The 16,143-nt window shown below is 42.0% G+C and overlaps 1 protein-coding gene across 1 annotated transcript; it reads right to left on the reverse strand.

The window, feature by feature from the left end:
* Window positions 1–9,415: 9,415 nt before the first annotated feature.
* On the reverse strand, window positions 9,416–15,101 carry KCNK18 (potassium two pore domain channel subfamily K member 18). Its single transcript, XM_075504047.1, has 3 exons — window positions 14,885–15,101; window positions 13,631–13,777; window positions 9,416–10,227 (listed from the first exon to the last, which is right to left on the reverse strand). The coding sequence occupies exons 1-3, from the start codon at window positions 15,099–15,101 to the stop codon at window positions 9,416–9,418; spliced, it is 1,176 nt and encodes a 391-aa protein (XP_075360162.1).
* Between the last annotated feature and the right edge of the window lie 1,042 nt (window positions 15,102–16,143).

Consider the following 16,143-nt stretch of genomic DNA (forward strand, 5'->3'; position numbering starts at 1 on the left):
CCTTCTGGTGCTGAGGGCTCCAGAGCTGGACGCAGCACTGCAGGGGGGGTCTCACCAGAGCAGAGCAGAGGGGCAGAATCCCCTCCCTCGACCCACTGGCCACGCTGCTTTGGATGCAGCCCAGGGTACGGTTGGCTTTCTGGGCTGCGAGCGCACATTGTCGGCTCATGTCCAGCTTTTCATCCGTCAGTATCCCCAAGTCCTTTTCCGCAGGGCTGCTCTCGATCGCATCATCCCCCAGCCTGTATTGAAACCAAGGATTGCCCCAACCCAGGTGTAGGACCCTGCACTTGGCCTTGTTGAACCTCATGAGGTTCACACAGGCCCACTTCTCCAGCTTGTCCAGGTCCCTCTGGATGACATCCCGTCCTTCTGGCGTGTCCACTGCACCACTCAGATTGGTGCCATCTTCAAACTTGCTGAGGGTGCACTCGATCTCGCTGTCAATGTCATTGATGAAAATATTGAACAGCACTGGTCCCAGTACAGACCCCTGAGGGACACCACTCGTCACTGATCTCCATCTGGACATTGAGCCATTGACCACCACCCTCTGGATGTGACCATCCAACCAGTTCCTTATCCACTGAACAGTCCACCCATCAAATCTGTATCTCTCCAGTTTAGAGAGAAGGATGGTGTGGGGGACTGTGTCAAAGGCACATACATGCCTTCTAGTCCAGTTTCATAAAATGTGCTCGATGATTCGCAGTTTTGCAAGTTTATCACATTTCTCTTTCCCCACTCTGGACAGGGGAAAAGTGTCTTACTTGCTCCATGCTTGTCAAATTTGTGCTCTGTTGAATCGAGCTTTCCAGGCAGCTGCAAGCACCTTGAACGAGAGCTATCCAGATCATTGCTGAATGCTAAATTAACAGTTGAAGACTGACAAACTCATGCTTTTCCCAATATTCAGAGGAGTCATCCAAGAGGTTTATGCAGAGATCACAATAGGTATTTTTAAATACTAACACCCAAAACTAATGTGTTTGTCAGGCACTGACTGATTGATTGGTTGGGTCGAGTACCCATGAGCTGGACCACAGCTGGCAGGGTGAAGTGACACAGCTGGAACAGGACAACCGGGCAATGCACGCACTTTCCTTGTCATGAAGTTTCATTGTGTTGCATGAGGCTTCTGTGTTCATGGCTCCTATTTCACTAGGTTTCTTCCTTTTTGAAATACACCGCAGCTGCTTCACAGATCTACTCAATCACCCGGTGACACATATTTGTACACTCGCCATAATGATTTTTTCTTTCTTGCTTAGCCAGCACAGGCAGGAAGTGATAAGGTCTGCTTTAGTTACAGAGAGATGCATGCTGCGGCAGGCATGCAGCTAGAAACTATTAGATAAAGGGTGGTTACTTAAGGTCCTTATCTAAGATGCTCCAAGGAACTGCTATAATAAAAATAATAAACACCAGCAATAATAATTATTAACAGAATTCAAGGAGTCTGACCCTAATCCCATGCTGGGTTTATAATTTAATGATTTTGCTGACTTTGACAGAGCTGCTTCCCTCTGAAACTGCTGAAAGTTAAAACAGAATCAGAGCCCAAATCTTTTGTCCCCCTTATTTGTAACTTAGCTGCTCTGAAAGGCTGTATAGCTCCTCAGTGATGCTATTCAGACTAAAAAGCAGGTGAGATTTTTAGATCAAAGAAGCTTTTACCAAAGTCAACCACTTCAAATCCTTCTGTCTGAAGCAGTAGGCTGGAGCATTTCACAGGAACAGACTCCCTAATGGTTTTTTATGACACCATTTTCCAAACAGTAAAAATACGGAGAACAGTTTCTAACATGGTTTCCTGTTCCCATCAGTAAAAGCTTATAAATGAAAAAAATAAAATGCCTGATTTTAAAAACACTGGGCTTCAATTAAGGTCAAGGGTTGGTCAAAGTGTTTATTTGAACATCATCCCTAAAACCTATTTTAAAATTGCCTGGAGACTGAGTTAAATGACTTCATTAGTTGCTGTGTTTATAGCATTGTTAATATTTGGGCTTCTGTTTCTTTTAATGCAAAACAAGGCCAACAGAGGGAATCTTCATGCTTCTCCAAGGAAGAATTGAACCTCTGGCCCATCACGGGGTGAGTCTCGGTGTCCCAGGGAGCACGTCACACATCCTGGGTTCTGCCTCAGGACCCAAGGACGTGCTCGGCCATTGACGGGAACTGAGATGGGGAATCTGCCCAAAAACAATGACAAAACAATGCCACAGAAAAAATAATTAATAACCACAAGAGTGCTTGATGTAAGTATAAGACAACTCTTACTGTTTGTCTGTTTTTGACCAAGAAGAACTTGGGTTTATTTCATTGAGAATTTTCCTTGTCTCCAGAGTCTGCGATCATGTCCTGATTGCAGGTCACTGCTGATAGTGAAGAAAAATAGCCAGCCCTTTCATGAGAAAAAGAAAAGACAAGCAACAATCATCAGGAATTTAGCCAGTTTTTGTGTAGAAAACAACCTTTCCATGAGATGGCAGTTTAGGCATGAAATGGCTCTTCTAAAACCGGGATCAAAGGGATTAACGGCAAAGCATATTCTACTTGTCACTTGTTTCCAAACCTGATTTCTCTAAAGGCACGGTGAGCTTTGCCATGGATTTCAAGAAGATCAGAATTCAGCCTTCTGCTGCTTAGGTAGCATTTAGAAGTGGTTTTTCTATAAAGTAAAAACATGAATACATGCCAGTCCTTAATCTCTTTGAGCACAAAATGTATTTGTTTCATCGGCATAGCAAATTGCTGTAAAAAACATTTGGCAGCGTAACTTTTCTTGCCGAGCAGATAGAAAAGAAGTGCTGCTGGCTGTCAAATGTTAGCCCAAGCACGCACTTTTTATTTACAGACCCAGAGAGTAAATCAAACTTCTTAGTACAGCAAATCATGTCCTGCTCTTCAACTCCAGGAAAAGTTCATGAGCCTTCATTTGCTTATTTTTTCCATTCCAAGTAACTACAAAGCTGTCTTAACATAAGGCTATTTAAACTGTTTGAGAAACATCTTTTAACGAGAATGCCACGTATTGCTTTGTCTGAAGTAGATCATACCAGAGTTTGCTCTTCTCCTGGCATGTATGGAAAAACTTGGAATCAGCCCTGGAGAAAGCCAGTCTTCTTTCATCAGCAGAGTGGCCTGACATGTCACCGTCTTTGTGTGAGAAGCTGGAGCTATAGCAACAGCATAGGGGATCACAAAGAGCTTTATTCTTTCAGGTCCTTCTCTTCTTACACAAATGGCTCATCTCAGGGAGATATCAAAGATAAAATTGCTAAAACCTTTTTAAGAGTCCTCTTTTGACTATCAACATTTTGCAGTTCAATCAAAATCCTCCTACAAATTCAGATTTCCTTTGAAAACATTTTGTGAAAAGGCTGCTGTGATATTCTCCCAACAAAAATCCAAAAGTTCTATTTTCTTCAAACTTCCTTTAAGTGTCATCAGAAGTTTTCATCCAGGCGTCAGGCAGTTCTATCGTCCAGGAAGCACAGCGGCCCTGTGCTTTTGGCTGGCAAGTGTACTTGGAAAACTATCCATTAAGCATCAGTGAAATCTAGGCAGTCAATGCTCTCCTGAGACTTTGGATGGTTGTGTGAGAGAAAAACAGCCTAAAACCAAGTGTAATATCAAGCTGGTGGGCAGAAGGCTTCATGCATACACTGAATTCCCCAAACTCCCAAATTCCTTTAGCAGCAACAACTCCTATTACTTGCCACAAGAAAAGTGTTAAGTGGGGAAATTGTAGAATGAGGGTCTTATGCCCACAGTGAGAGCCCCAAATCTCCAGGTCTTGCACTGCTTCTCAGATCTTTTTGTCACATGTGACAAAAGACAGCAAATGAGTGGCTTTCCCCTACAGGGCACTGATCAGGGAGCATGATGACAGTCTGCCTCGCACGGCAGATCACATAACACTCTTCCAGCAGAGCATCAAATACATTGGCAATTTTATATGCTGATTTTGTGGTGTCTTCTCTCTCAGTTTTGCTGTTCACACAGGACTTGGTGAAAGCAGATAACGTAATGAGTCAATGTTGTTAGACAACGTCGTTACCTTGATTTCTCATCAGTAGATGCTTAAGACAGCAATTCATTTTTCACTGTCAAATCTCTCCACTCTTTTCTTCTTGCTTTGCTTTCCCTTCCCTTCTTGCCCATTTCCTTCCATTTCCTCTGGACTTTGGTACATCCTGAAAATGCACAGACATAAAGTTTTATGCACAAGTTCAGAGTCAGGAGGATTCGGGCTGTGCCCAGACACTGAGACCTTCATCAGCTTGAAGAAATCTGTACTAACCTCAAAAGAACTATATTTTATCTACCAAGAGACTGAATTTTTAACTCAAAGCAAAAAAAAAAAAAAAAAAGCTTATATTCACATGCATAACCGTGAGCACACAAACCAACTAACATTTGTCCAAGCTCTTCCTAAAACTCTCTGATGAGTACCACGTGCAGACAACGAGCTATTGGCACGCACAAGCAATGCATTCACGGACTTCATGGTCCATGAAGCTTTGCACTTAGACCTCGGGCTGCTATCCTAAAAATATTGGCCTCATATATGAGAGATCTGTTGTCTTCACGCAGCTATTACTTGCTATGAGTGATGGAGCAAGTTCCTAGTATTTCTGTCACCATCTGTGCCTATGTACTTTAACAAAGATAATTGAAATTTATCCTGAGCAACTTGATCTCCCCTGCTTTGTGTGTAATGCAGGGTATCATTTTGGATGGCTTGAGAAATACTTTTTCTACCATACACATGAAACATGGATAAGGAATAAAGGAGAAAATAGCCTAACTAAACAATTTAAGTTGCTTTTAGAATATAATATATCCTGGTAGAACAGCTGAGTACAGCCTGTGAAGGTGTTTTTTTAATAATAACAACAACAAAACCACCACCAACAATAATAATAACAATCATAAAATTAAAATAAAATAAAAATAAAAGTGCTCAGTTTGTGAAAGCCAGGGAAAATAAGACGACCCATCATTCTGGGTTCACAAAACACTCATATTGCATGCAACAGCCACACATGCTACATTTGATGCAGCCTGTGGTCTGGAAATTAGGATCACAAGGTATGCTGGGAACCTGGAAGCCAAGAGGACTGCAGGGACTCCTCTCAGCTGGAGTCTCAGCCTTGCTTCTGCTGAGCCTGCTGCCACGCGTGCTATTAGCATTCATTATAGGAGAGTGTTTTTGTGATGTGGGTGCATCTCCACCTGGAACGAGTTGAAAAAGCATAAAGGCCATCAAAGTGCTATCAGATGTTATTAACGTTGAGCCCACTAAAATCTGGACTACATCTGAACTACTGGCACACAGATGATAAGTCCTACATCCCATTAAGAATTTCCTGAGTCCTCAGACATATTGCTTATGTAAAAGATGCTTCTGAATGGGTTGCTGTTCTTTAAATGACAAAGCAGAGAATAAGAGGAATATTTCTGATGGTTTCATTAATGGCTTTTCAGTCCAGTCCCTGTATCTTCTTTCTGTCACTGTTTTATCTCTCAGGAGGCTTCCTTGCACAGACTCTTCTGCCCTCCCTGTGGCTGCTGATGGTGCGACCTGTGCTGGAGCCCAAGAACCATGACCACCGTGCCGATCTCCCACTGTGGTCTGGCTGCACAAACCGCTCCCAGGCCAGAAACACCAACCCTCACCGTATTTTCAGTACCTCTCAACCATCTCTTCACCATATTTATGTCTATACAGAAATTGGCTCCTTCCTCTACCGTTGCTGTCATTTTCTCCCTCTAACCCTTCTGCCCTCTAACCCTTCTGCCCAAAGATTATTTTCCCCCCTTCCATTCATTCCTCCATCCCTCCCTCTGTAATTCCCGCACTAGGAATACCCTCCTCTCCTCTCCTAAGTGCTCGTGACAGCTGCCATCTTGGCCCAATCAGGAGTGATTGATCCAGCATCCTTCAGCGCCAAGGGCATTTGATCTGTAAAGCTCTCCAGCTGCGTCTGTAATAACTCATATCCTTTGTGGGTTACACATCAAGCAACTCTTTCCCCATCAGTCACGTCTTTCCTGATAGAAGCGTTCTTCCATGAAGCCCTTCACGACTAATCCACCATCTCATGCAGCACGTGATGGAAAAAGTTATGAAAAGCAGTATTTTGTACTGCTTTGATGCAAACAAAGCTGATTTCCATGTCAATTTTGTTGAATAAAAACTTCTGAGGGCAGAGGCTGTGAATTCTTCTAGGATTTAGACCATGATAAGAGCAGTCAACTCATAAATATTTATGTCTGAGGCTCACTAAATGAGCACTACTCACTACTTTATTTCATTTTCATTAACTCTCTTGCTGTATTTACTGAGCTACATTCAGATCCTGCTATACAGACCGAACGGCTGCTGTCACTGTCAGCGCAAGACTACTGCGTACCTCTCTGTCACCTGGGAAATTGTCTTCTGACTTTGATAGTAAGAAAATTAGGGCCAGATATTCCTGGTTGTGTGGGAGCAATGTTTCAGTGCACCTGAGAAAACATAAATAGCTTTTTATCCCTGACATTTGGGTGTGTGTCCAGCTCTCCACCCTCCTTTAGGTCCACAACACAAGACGAACGACCTTGTTATATTTGCTGCAGGCTGGTTTTGTTGTGTTGCCTAAACCACCTTTTGTTGTGATATGTTTTGCAGAATCAGAGTGTGCTGGTTTACCTGCCTCGGACACAAATGTGAAACTAAATATCTCTTCAGAAATCAGATTTACTGAATATTTTGTTAGCTATATAAGAATCTGTTTTGATGCATTACAAGCACAGAAATCAGGTCAGAACAAGACCGGCCAGACCAGTGTTCTGTCTCTGAGAGATATCAGGTTGCAAAGGAAGAACACAAGGACAGGAAAGTCTGTGGAGATGCTTCCTCCTCAGCTGCCAATTTGGGACTCAGTGATTATTGAGCCAGAAGTGCTATCTTTGTATTTAATTGGTTTTCAAGTTTTTCCTTCATGATTTTGTCCCATCACCCATTGATCTAATGTGAACTTTTAATCGCCACATCCTCCCTTGCTAAGGAGTATCTACAGCTTAATTATATGTTGTGTGAAGTGCCATTTTCTCTTCTTTTTGTTTCTTTTCTTAAACCTGCCACATGCTAGTTTCATTAGGCAGCCCTAGCTCTCATAATGAAAGACGTTTAACAATCATTCCATCATTCCCTATTTCCCTTCTCCGTGCCCTCGTAATGTTACACATCTCTTTCCTTTGAACATACCTTTGTTCATACTTGTCCCTGGCCTATAAACTTTTTTCCAATTTTACATATCCTTTGGGAGGTGAAGGACCAGAGCCGTGCATTGCATTCAGGACGCAGGTGCGCTGTCATTTTATAGAGGGTCATGGTGATGTGATTTGTCCTCTCTCCTTCTGTAAAATACATTTTTATCCCCCCTAACTGGCGGGTTCTATATGAAGGAAAGCTGTTTACTGCCATCCCTTGGCCATAACTAGAATGATTTGGTGCAGAATCCTTACTCCAAGTCCAGCCAAAATTCCCTGACAAAGTCCGTAAAGTAAATGTGAAGGTATCAAGGTACCATGTCAATGAAAAATCCATAGGGGATGAATTCAGGATTAATTCCTCTGCATAAATGAGATCTCACTGATGTGAGAGAAACCAGTCAAATGATATAAAGACCAGTTCTTACTAATGCTGGCAGTTAGGCGTATCACAAGGAAAAACCCTGAGGAGCAGGAAGTGCAGTTCTCTGATCCAAAGCCCATTAAATCATCTGAGTCTTTTAATTGATTTCTGAGAACTTTGGCATGGGTCCAAAGTTCTACACTGATTTTAATCCAAAAACTTACAATAAAGTAATATGAGAGTAGTCTGAATGGAGGGACTTTGTATGTGAAGCCAAAGTCATGGCAAACATGAAAAAGTTAACCAGAGTTCCTTTCAGCTGCTGTATTCTTTATTGTTATTCTTATAAAGCACTTTTCTATATACCATCATTCATTATATATTTTGCATATCATCAGTGCTTGACCACAACTAATTATTAATAAGGACTGAATACACATTACTATGTACATGGAGTGTAACAGAGATAAGATGCCGTGTAAATATTCTGAAAATCTCAGCTTCAAATGGCAAATTTACTATAGAGAATAATGTACATTCTGTCATAATCAAGCATGCTTTAATATCTAGAGATGTTGTTTACATTCAGTGGGCATGCAGATAATTTACAAGTTAAGGGGCGGTAAATTAAAATCAGTGGTTTCTTTTATAGAGTGTGTATTTTTTTTTTGACAGAAAAAATTATCTATCATTGATAGCTCAACTCAGATTATGAATAATATAAGCAAAATCTTGGAGAAACAGCATTATTCATATATTAATGTGCTCCGTAAGTATATAACTACAGGATCCTCACCACATCCCAGTGAAACAGGTAGGTTTTTCTTTCTATGAATGGGTCAAGGAACTCCCCGAAGTCACGCAGTCTGTGCAGAGTAACACCTGGATTAGGAGTGAGGACTTCTGGGATCGGTGTCCCCACACCATCACGCTTCTTTAAGAGCAAAGAGATGGAGCTTCGTTCCATGGCTGTAATCACCTTCAGGTTTGCCGTGTGCCTTCCTCCAGGTGGCCATCTCAAGAGCAGAACTTGTCACAAGCACTTCTATAGCTGGACACCACGAGACACATATCAACTCTGGGCTGGGTACAGATATGATAAATCATGATGGAAAAGGAGTGGTTTCAGCCCTGCACAGATGAACAATTTTCTGAACCGTTTCTGGACAGGGGACAGAGAAAGAGGTGAAAATTTGGTGTCCTTCCTTTCATTTTAAAATTCCTCTGGCCTGCACAAAGCTGCAATGTTTGCAATACCTGCAGTCATGACGGAAGAGCAGCTGGGTTCGTACTTCTTCTCCCCAGCTCTCTCTGATGATGAATCATATTGCAGTAGCATGCTGTCACAGTTCAGTACCGACAGCCACAACCAAGCTGTCCCTGGCTGCAGACAAGGTGGCAGGATGACACAGTGACCGGGGCCTTGCTTGGACAAGTGCTGAAAAAAAAAATCCTAAATTGGCTTGTTGTGGGAGAGAGGACAGAAAGGCTTCTGAAAGTCAGAGCTTTGCAAAAGATGCTAGGGAGCACTGGCAGGGAGAGCCTTCTGCTTTTTCATCATGCGTCATCTTCTTTTATTATTTAGGAGATGGGACCCTGTTGGAAAGTACTCACTGGAGATGCCTTCACCAAGTGTCTTCTGAGGTATTCAGCCATTTTACAGTAGATTCTCAGAGGAAATCAGAATAAAATATGCTTCCTGCCAGCCCAAGGCAGAAATGCATGGGAACAGTTTCATCTCATTGCAGTGGCCAATGCTTACGAGTGAAGGAGAAATGACTGCTCTTATTTTGGATACACCTTCTTTGATGGCATCTTTTTCTCCCCACAAAATGAAATCACCTTTTTATACAAACCAATTAAGCGGTCCTGGCCCAGCTTAAAAGCGATGAAGACAATTTCCATGCCAATAATAATATAGAGGGAAAAAAACAAGAAAAACTTGGGATGTTCCAGTTGTGTATCTCCAAATCCAATAGTTGTCAAGGTGATAAAGCAGAAATAAAAGGCTTCCTGAAAATCCAACCTGGTTTCCCAGTTTGGAAGAATAGCAGCTGCACAGGAGATGTACACAAAGATAACTAGCACCATTAATACAATGGGCACATCTAATTTTTCTAACTGTTTCCCTATTTTGTCAAAATTCTGGATTACTCTGGACATTGTCTTTCCCCTGGCTAGTTCGGGACATGAACTCCACCTCTCAATGCTTTTATTTCTTGCTGGTTTTGTGTCTTCATTTTCTTTGGCAATTAACATTTCAAAAATTTCGGCATTGCGATATTTGATTGGCTTCCTTTTAACACTTGGCTGACTTTTCAGCACTTCTATAATAGTCAAGGGCTCATTGATGGCTAATTTAGACTGTGCCCTGGATTTCCGTTCATCCCCTTTGTTACATGTGGATCCAGAACAGAGTTTAGAGGCTAGAATTTTTGACTGTAGTTTTCTGAATTCATTGTAAGACTTGGATAAGACGGTCGCAAGGATGTCTCCCATGTCTGTCAGGACCAAGAACATCAGGGGGATGCCAAATAAAGCGTACAACATACAGAGATATTTTCCAATTCGTGTCACAGGGTAGGTATTACCATAACCTTGAACAAAAACAGAGGAAGAGAAAGGAAAGGGAGAGAGAGAGAACATTGTGATTTATTAGGTATTCACGTCCTCTGAGCCTTTTATTGCTGTCAACTTAAAAAGTCAATTTTTAGACCAGAGCATACTGTTCTTCTTGGCTTTGCTTTGAAGCTATTAAAATTTCTGAGTCTCAGATGCTGGTTACTAATGCAGGCATCCTACCTCTTCAAGCACTTAGATGTTTGGAGTTTGCCAGTTCTGTTGAATTAACTCTTCCTACCTTCTCTGCACCTTATGAGCTGTTTGACTTAACTGCCTGACAACAAGAGGCCATTTAGGGAGGAGAAACAAAAGGTTTGGGCCAACCCAAGACTTGTGTGCAGTCTCTGTCCTACTGGAGACTGTTACCAGGAAGATTTCCTGACCTGGGAATCTGCGTTAAGAATGATCCAAAAGTCAAGACAGCAAGAGAGGTCTTGGGCCCGTGGGTCCCTCCGCAGGGAAGTCAAGCTGAGGACTGAGCTCAGAGAGACAGCAGCTGATGCTGGGAGAAGCTAATGGACTGTGCATGAGGAGCTGGGGGATCACCTCCTGGCCAGCCTCCAGGACCTCACAGTACAACTGAATGATTTCTGGGGATGAAACACCCTGAGCTCTGGGAAGATTCAGATCTGGATGATTGTCTGAATTTTGAAACTGGGACAGTACTATGGATCAGACTGGGACAATGAGACCCATACCTCAAACTTCATTTCTTTCCCCAGACTACTTGTGACAAATGGTAAGCTAATAACAGAATCTGAAATTGTCCCTGGTTCACCAGATGTAGCTCTAATGGCATATGTTGTATTGACATTGTGTTTGTACTGACTTCATAGTTTTCAGTCTCTTAAATGTACTTAGAAAAACAAAGGATCAAGTGAGGAAGCATATGTTTATCACAAGAGGAAATGCATGTTTATTCTAGAGTACTAAAGCTTACAAATATCAGTTACAACAAATAGGGAAGTACTACCAGACGCACGGCCTTTATGATACATAAAATGGGAGCAGAAGATATGCCCTTTCCCTAAATTCAATTTGCGTATTTATATTTCCTTCATCTAACATATTGGATATGAAACATAAATTGTAAGTTAGTGCTTTTCCAGTACAGTGGGAGAAAACTTCAGCATTACGTTAATTGTATTAACTTTTAACAACTATTTTTCTTCTCGTCCTCCTAAAAGACATAAAGCATTTCTTCTCTCCCTTCAAAAGCATTGTTCTTTTCTCGATGATCTTCCAGGCCAGGTACTTGGCCTGTAAGATTATTAGCTCATATGCTGAGGTATCATTTTCTTCATCCATTCATCTTTGTTTTCACTAATGGCTGACATAGCCTTTGGTCTGAATCCAACCTTGGTCCCTGCTTTGCTGTGAGGCACTGAAAAACTATTTGTTCTCTGCCACTCTGCTAACTAGGAATGCTAATCCTTACTGCTGAAGCAACTGGGGAAGATTAATTATTGTAGTTATTGTACAGAGTGATTTTCTTTTCTTTTTTTCTCAATTTCCGTGCATTAAAAATACCTAATGCAGTTTCAAGGGTTAAAACTCATCCTGAGCTTAGATTTAGATATCCAGAAATCCAGCCTAGCTGACCCAGTAGGCAACCTCCGTGGGCAGTGAAGAGACAGCAGTTCAGACCACTGATCTTCATAGAATCATAGGATGGTTTGGGTTGGAAGGGACCTTAAAGATCATCTAGTTCCAACCCCCCTGCCATGGGCATGGACACCTTCCACCAGACCAGGTTGCTCAAAGCCCCATCCAGCCTGGCCTTGAACACTTCCCAGGATGGGACATCCACAACTTCTCTGGGCAACCTGTTCCAGTGCCTCACCACTAGATCTTCAGACTAGATACCTCACTTCTCCTAGATAATTAAAGGTAGCTAAGTTGACTCTAATCTGAAATGATTTATCAGTTCCTAATAGTGAAAATAACAAACCCACTGCAATGGAAATAGCCACCTATTAGCAACAAATATTCCAGGCTTCCTACTGATCCCAAAACTCAGCTCAAAAACCTGAGGAAGCTGTGTTAATGCTCAGCGCTATGAAGGCAAAAAATAATGGCAATTTAGAAAGAAATATGTTGGGTCAGCGTGTATGGGGACATTTGTAAAGTCCCATGTTAATGGAGATGGGTAAGTATACCCAGGCAAGAAGTTTTCAACAATATGTCTTTTCATCAGTTTGCTGAAGTCAAAGCTTTCTGATAAAACATCCTCTTTCAAACATGCCTAGCTGTTGTGTTTGTACTAGGAAATATTCACTGGGGTGAGGATTCAGGTCTGCATCTCCAGTATGTGTCTCTGACAACCTAGATGACTGTCTTCAAACTCAGGGGCTGCAAGAAGCTGAGTTTGAACAGCCACCTAAGGCATCAGAGTCTGAAGTTCAAGCCTCTGCTGTGACTTAGACAGCATGCAAGGGTCTCCTACGTGCTCCAAGTGAGTATATTAACTCTCATGTTATTCCTTGTGTAGGACAAGCTCTTTTGTAAGGTTCAGTTTTTCTTTTGCGTTAAGATGCATACCCATGCTGGAATCTGGAGTATATCCTAATGCAATGGAGAAATGTCTTTGCAGTTTGATACAATGCTGTGGGACTATTTCTCATCCAGGTTTGATTCTGACAAATGTAGATAGTCAGTGTCTGTACTTGCCAGCATGTGAGAAAGATTAGCAAAAGGATAAAAGTAGCTTTGGGAATGAGCGTGAGGAGTTGTATTTAGCAATGCAGAGGGAGCCAAAACCAGAGCAGATGTCTCTATTTGATCTAGGTCCTCCTTTGAAATATGAAGTCAGAATGAAAGATTTTAGAGGTGTGACTTAAACATTGCCGTGTGCTGCTAACCCAGAGAAGCATGAACGACAACAGCATGGTTAATTATAGAGCCATAGATTTACAAAGCTGGGTTAGACATAAATAACAGGGAAGCAATTGAAAAACAATATATGCATAATGAATTACCTCCTCCAGTGAAGAAAACATTACCCAACATAACACACAATAGCAGGAAGGATACGGTTTGACTGAAAAACGGAGCTTTCTTTTTACTTTAATATAATAGTTTTGTGTACGTGTCGCATATGAGTACATGTTATAGCATGCATGTAACGATACAGCTAATTAGCGTGTGCCATCACTAGTTACTAAATTCTGACTTGCTTCTGTCACTCAGCTACATGTCTGCAATCTGTGTTTGCAGAACCCCTTGCAGACTCATCGTCAATACTCAGGAGAAAAATTCAAGGGGATTTCGTTTTGGGGTTTGTTGGTTGTTTTTTTTTTTTTTAATTCCCTGGAAGAAATACATTAGAGAAAGCAGCAATAGCAATTGATTCTGGGATTACTTTACCTCTGCACTTACCCACAGTTGTGAATACTGTGCAGCAGAAAAAGAGAGACCCAAAGAAAGTCCATATATCTTTTGGATTGACAAACCAGTCTCGTTCAGCTGTGTTGAGCAGTGCATGGATTTTTTCCTTAAATACCTCCTCATTTTCTGCCATGTTATCTGTTACAGTAACAACAGGAGATATGGTGAGTGTTTGCAGACCACCACTCACGGAGCAGCCAGCCTGTTATTCCAGTGAAGTTTACTTCAGCTGAGGATTTGCTCGTACTCTTTTAGAAGACAAAAATATTCATCTCACCCTCCCATTCTCCCCACCCCACGCCCCCGCCCCGAAAAAATCAGGTCGGTCCAGTGGCTTCAGTGAATAAAGAAACAAGGAACAAATAAAAAAGCTATGCTCCAACAAAGTCAAAATACGGCACAAAAATAAGCATAAAGAAGCAGGGCAGGAAGATTGAATATTCAGCTTCCAGCCTGAATGTCCCGTTTCATTTTGGACTCCCCAGGAGATTAGTCTTCTTTTGACCCAAAGACGCTACAAATGTGGGGTCGTCAGTACGTGACCGATACGAACCACTCGGGCAGCACTGTCCAGCACCCTGCTGTGAATGCCAGAGCCTGCACCCCTCGTTCCTCTTCCCCGTGGCTGAGCTCTGCTTGAAAGGACATTATCTACAGGGATGCTTGCCCCAAACAGATCATCGTGGCAGCGCAGCTACCCGAGTGAAAGTCCGAGCCCGTGTACGAGCTCTGGCACAGATCCAGGAGGATTTCTACTCCTTCTCCTCCCCTCTACCCCCTCCATCAGCACCACTTGGTCTGGGGCACAGCACTGCACCTGCTTCCATCCAAGCATCCCATCGCCAGAGGGCTGGTAGGGCAGCTCGGCGCTGGGAAGAGGGAGCTGGAAGAGACTTTCTGAGACAGAGGGTTCAGTGCCCAGCAATCAGAGGGAAATACCATGGGAATCTCAGCTGCTCTTTAAGGACCTTAGGTAACCTGGGCAAAAGGGAGAACACAGGCACCTCAGGAAAAGTCTTTTCAGGCAGGAACACAGAGATCAGGGAAGCTTGCAGTCAAAAAATCACAGCTAAGGAAGACAAGCAAACAACAGCAGTCATTAGCTAGGCAGAGGGAAAATCCTGTTTGCAGGATCGGCTGTTAGTATTTTGAAGAATGTCTTCAAAAGCAAAAAATCTCATTCAAAAAGCAAGAGAATGAGTAACTCCCTGTACAGTTAAGCCATTTTGAAATTCCAGTACATACCTGATAAATTTCTGGAGATGTACCACAGATTCTGCAGAAATTTTCTATATTCTTCACTTAAATTGACCTTCCGGTTACCTTCAATGTGGGAAAACATGAGAGCCCCAAGAAAAGCATAGATCACAAGAGACAGAATGAAGCAGGCATGAGGAAACACTGCCCAAAATATTTTTTTACATGCCCTTTTACCTCGCAGAGGCTGTGATGTTGATGCCATCCTAAGCTAGCGCTTTTTTTTTTTTTTAATTTTGTGGAGAAGACACAGCTTTTAGAAACAAGGATGAGGTTGTAAAAGCTTTTGCATCCTAGAAAACCTTCTGCTGTGAAAACAAGGACTGTTCTGCCTCAGGCTTTCAGATCACATGTCTTTATAAGTGAAGACTGCACTACAGTCCCAATGGAAAAGGAGCACAACTAATCAAGCCTTGAAATATTTCTCAGCTGACGATACACTGCTCTATCCCTGAATTACTATTGATCAGCCAGCGCTGTAATACACACAGATTACCAGCTTCTATGGGTTTCCATTGGAGCCAACTCATGTTTAAAGTTTCTTGTTCTGAACTACAGTTTCCCATTGATACAGCAGAAACATTTCCAACTCCCAGGAGGGAAAATGCACACTGTAAGGGGTGGCTTTCTTTCAAGATTTCTCCCAGAAATGAACAAGGAAATTTAAAATTAATCAAAAGAAGGGGTTGGCACTAATTGTTGTCGCCTCTGGGCAGACTGTAGAACAATGCATTTCTCTTTCAGATGGCTTAAAGAATCTCTCTATATATACTGTGTAATCTTTGTAGGGGAGTTCTTTTGAGTTTTAAAGGATTTTTCTCAAAAAAGAGTCAATAAGGTTTTGCCCAGTTCTCACTTGATTAAAATCTTCCTGTTAATTGAAACTCCCACTGACCTTAGTAAGTAAGAACTGCAGGATTCAGTTCAAGGTTAGTGATCTTTGCAAATTATATCCAGCTTTAAAAATAAAACCTTTCTTTTCATCCATCACTCTACAACACTTGAGCAATGAGCAGTATCACTGCCCTTTGCAATGTTAGTAGTGGTAGTAAGGGGAGTTGGACTTTACAGAAAGAGGTGTTAAATATTTCATCTCTAGGAGTCTTTCATTAAAAATTGAAAAAGCCTTGTGCAGCCAAGACCTACTGAGCTGTATACAAGCAACATATCCATACTGCAAAGAAATCCTTCATGGTTACAGTGATTTCTTCTAGGTCAAACCTCAGCAAATTGGATCGCAAGATATT

This window comes from Mycteria americana, chromosome 6 (genome assembly GCF_035582795.1).
Source record: "Mycteria americana isolate JAX WOST 10 ecotype Jacksonville Zoo and Gardens chromosome 6, USCA_MyAme_1.0, whole genome shotgun sequence".
Classification (NCBI taxonomy): domain Eukaryota; kingdom Metazoa; phylum Chordata; class Aves; order Ciconiiformes; family Ciconiidae; genus Mycteria; species Mycteria americana.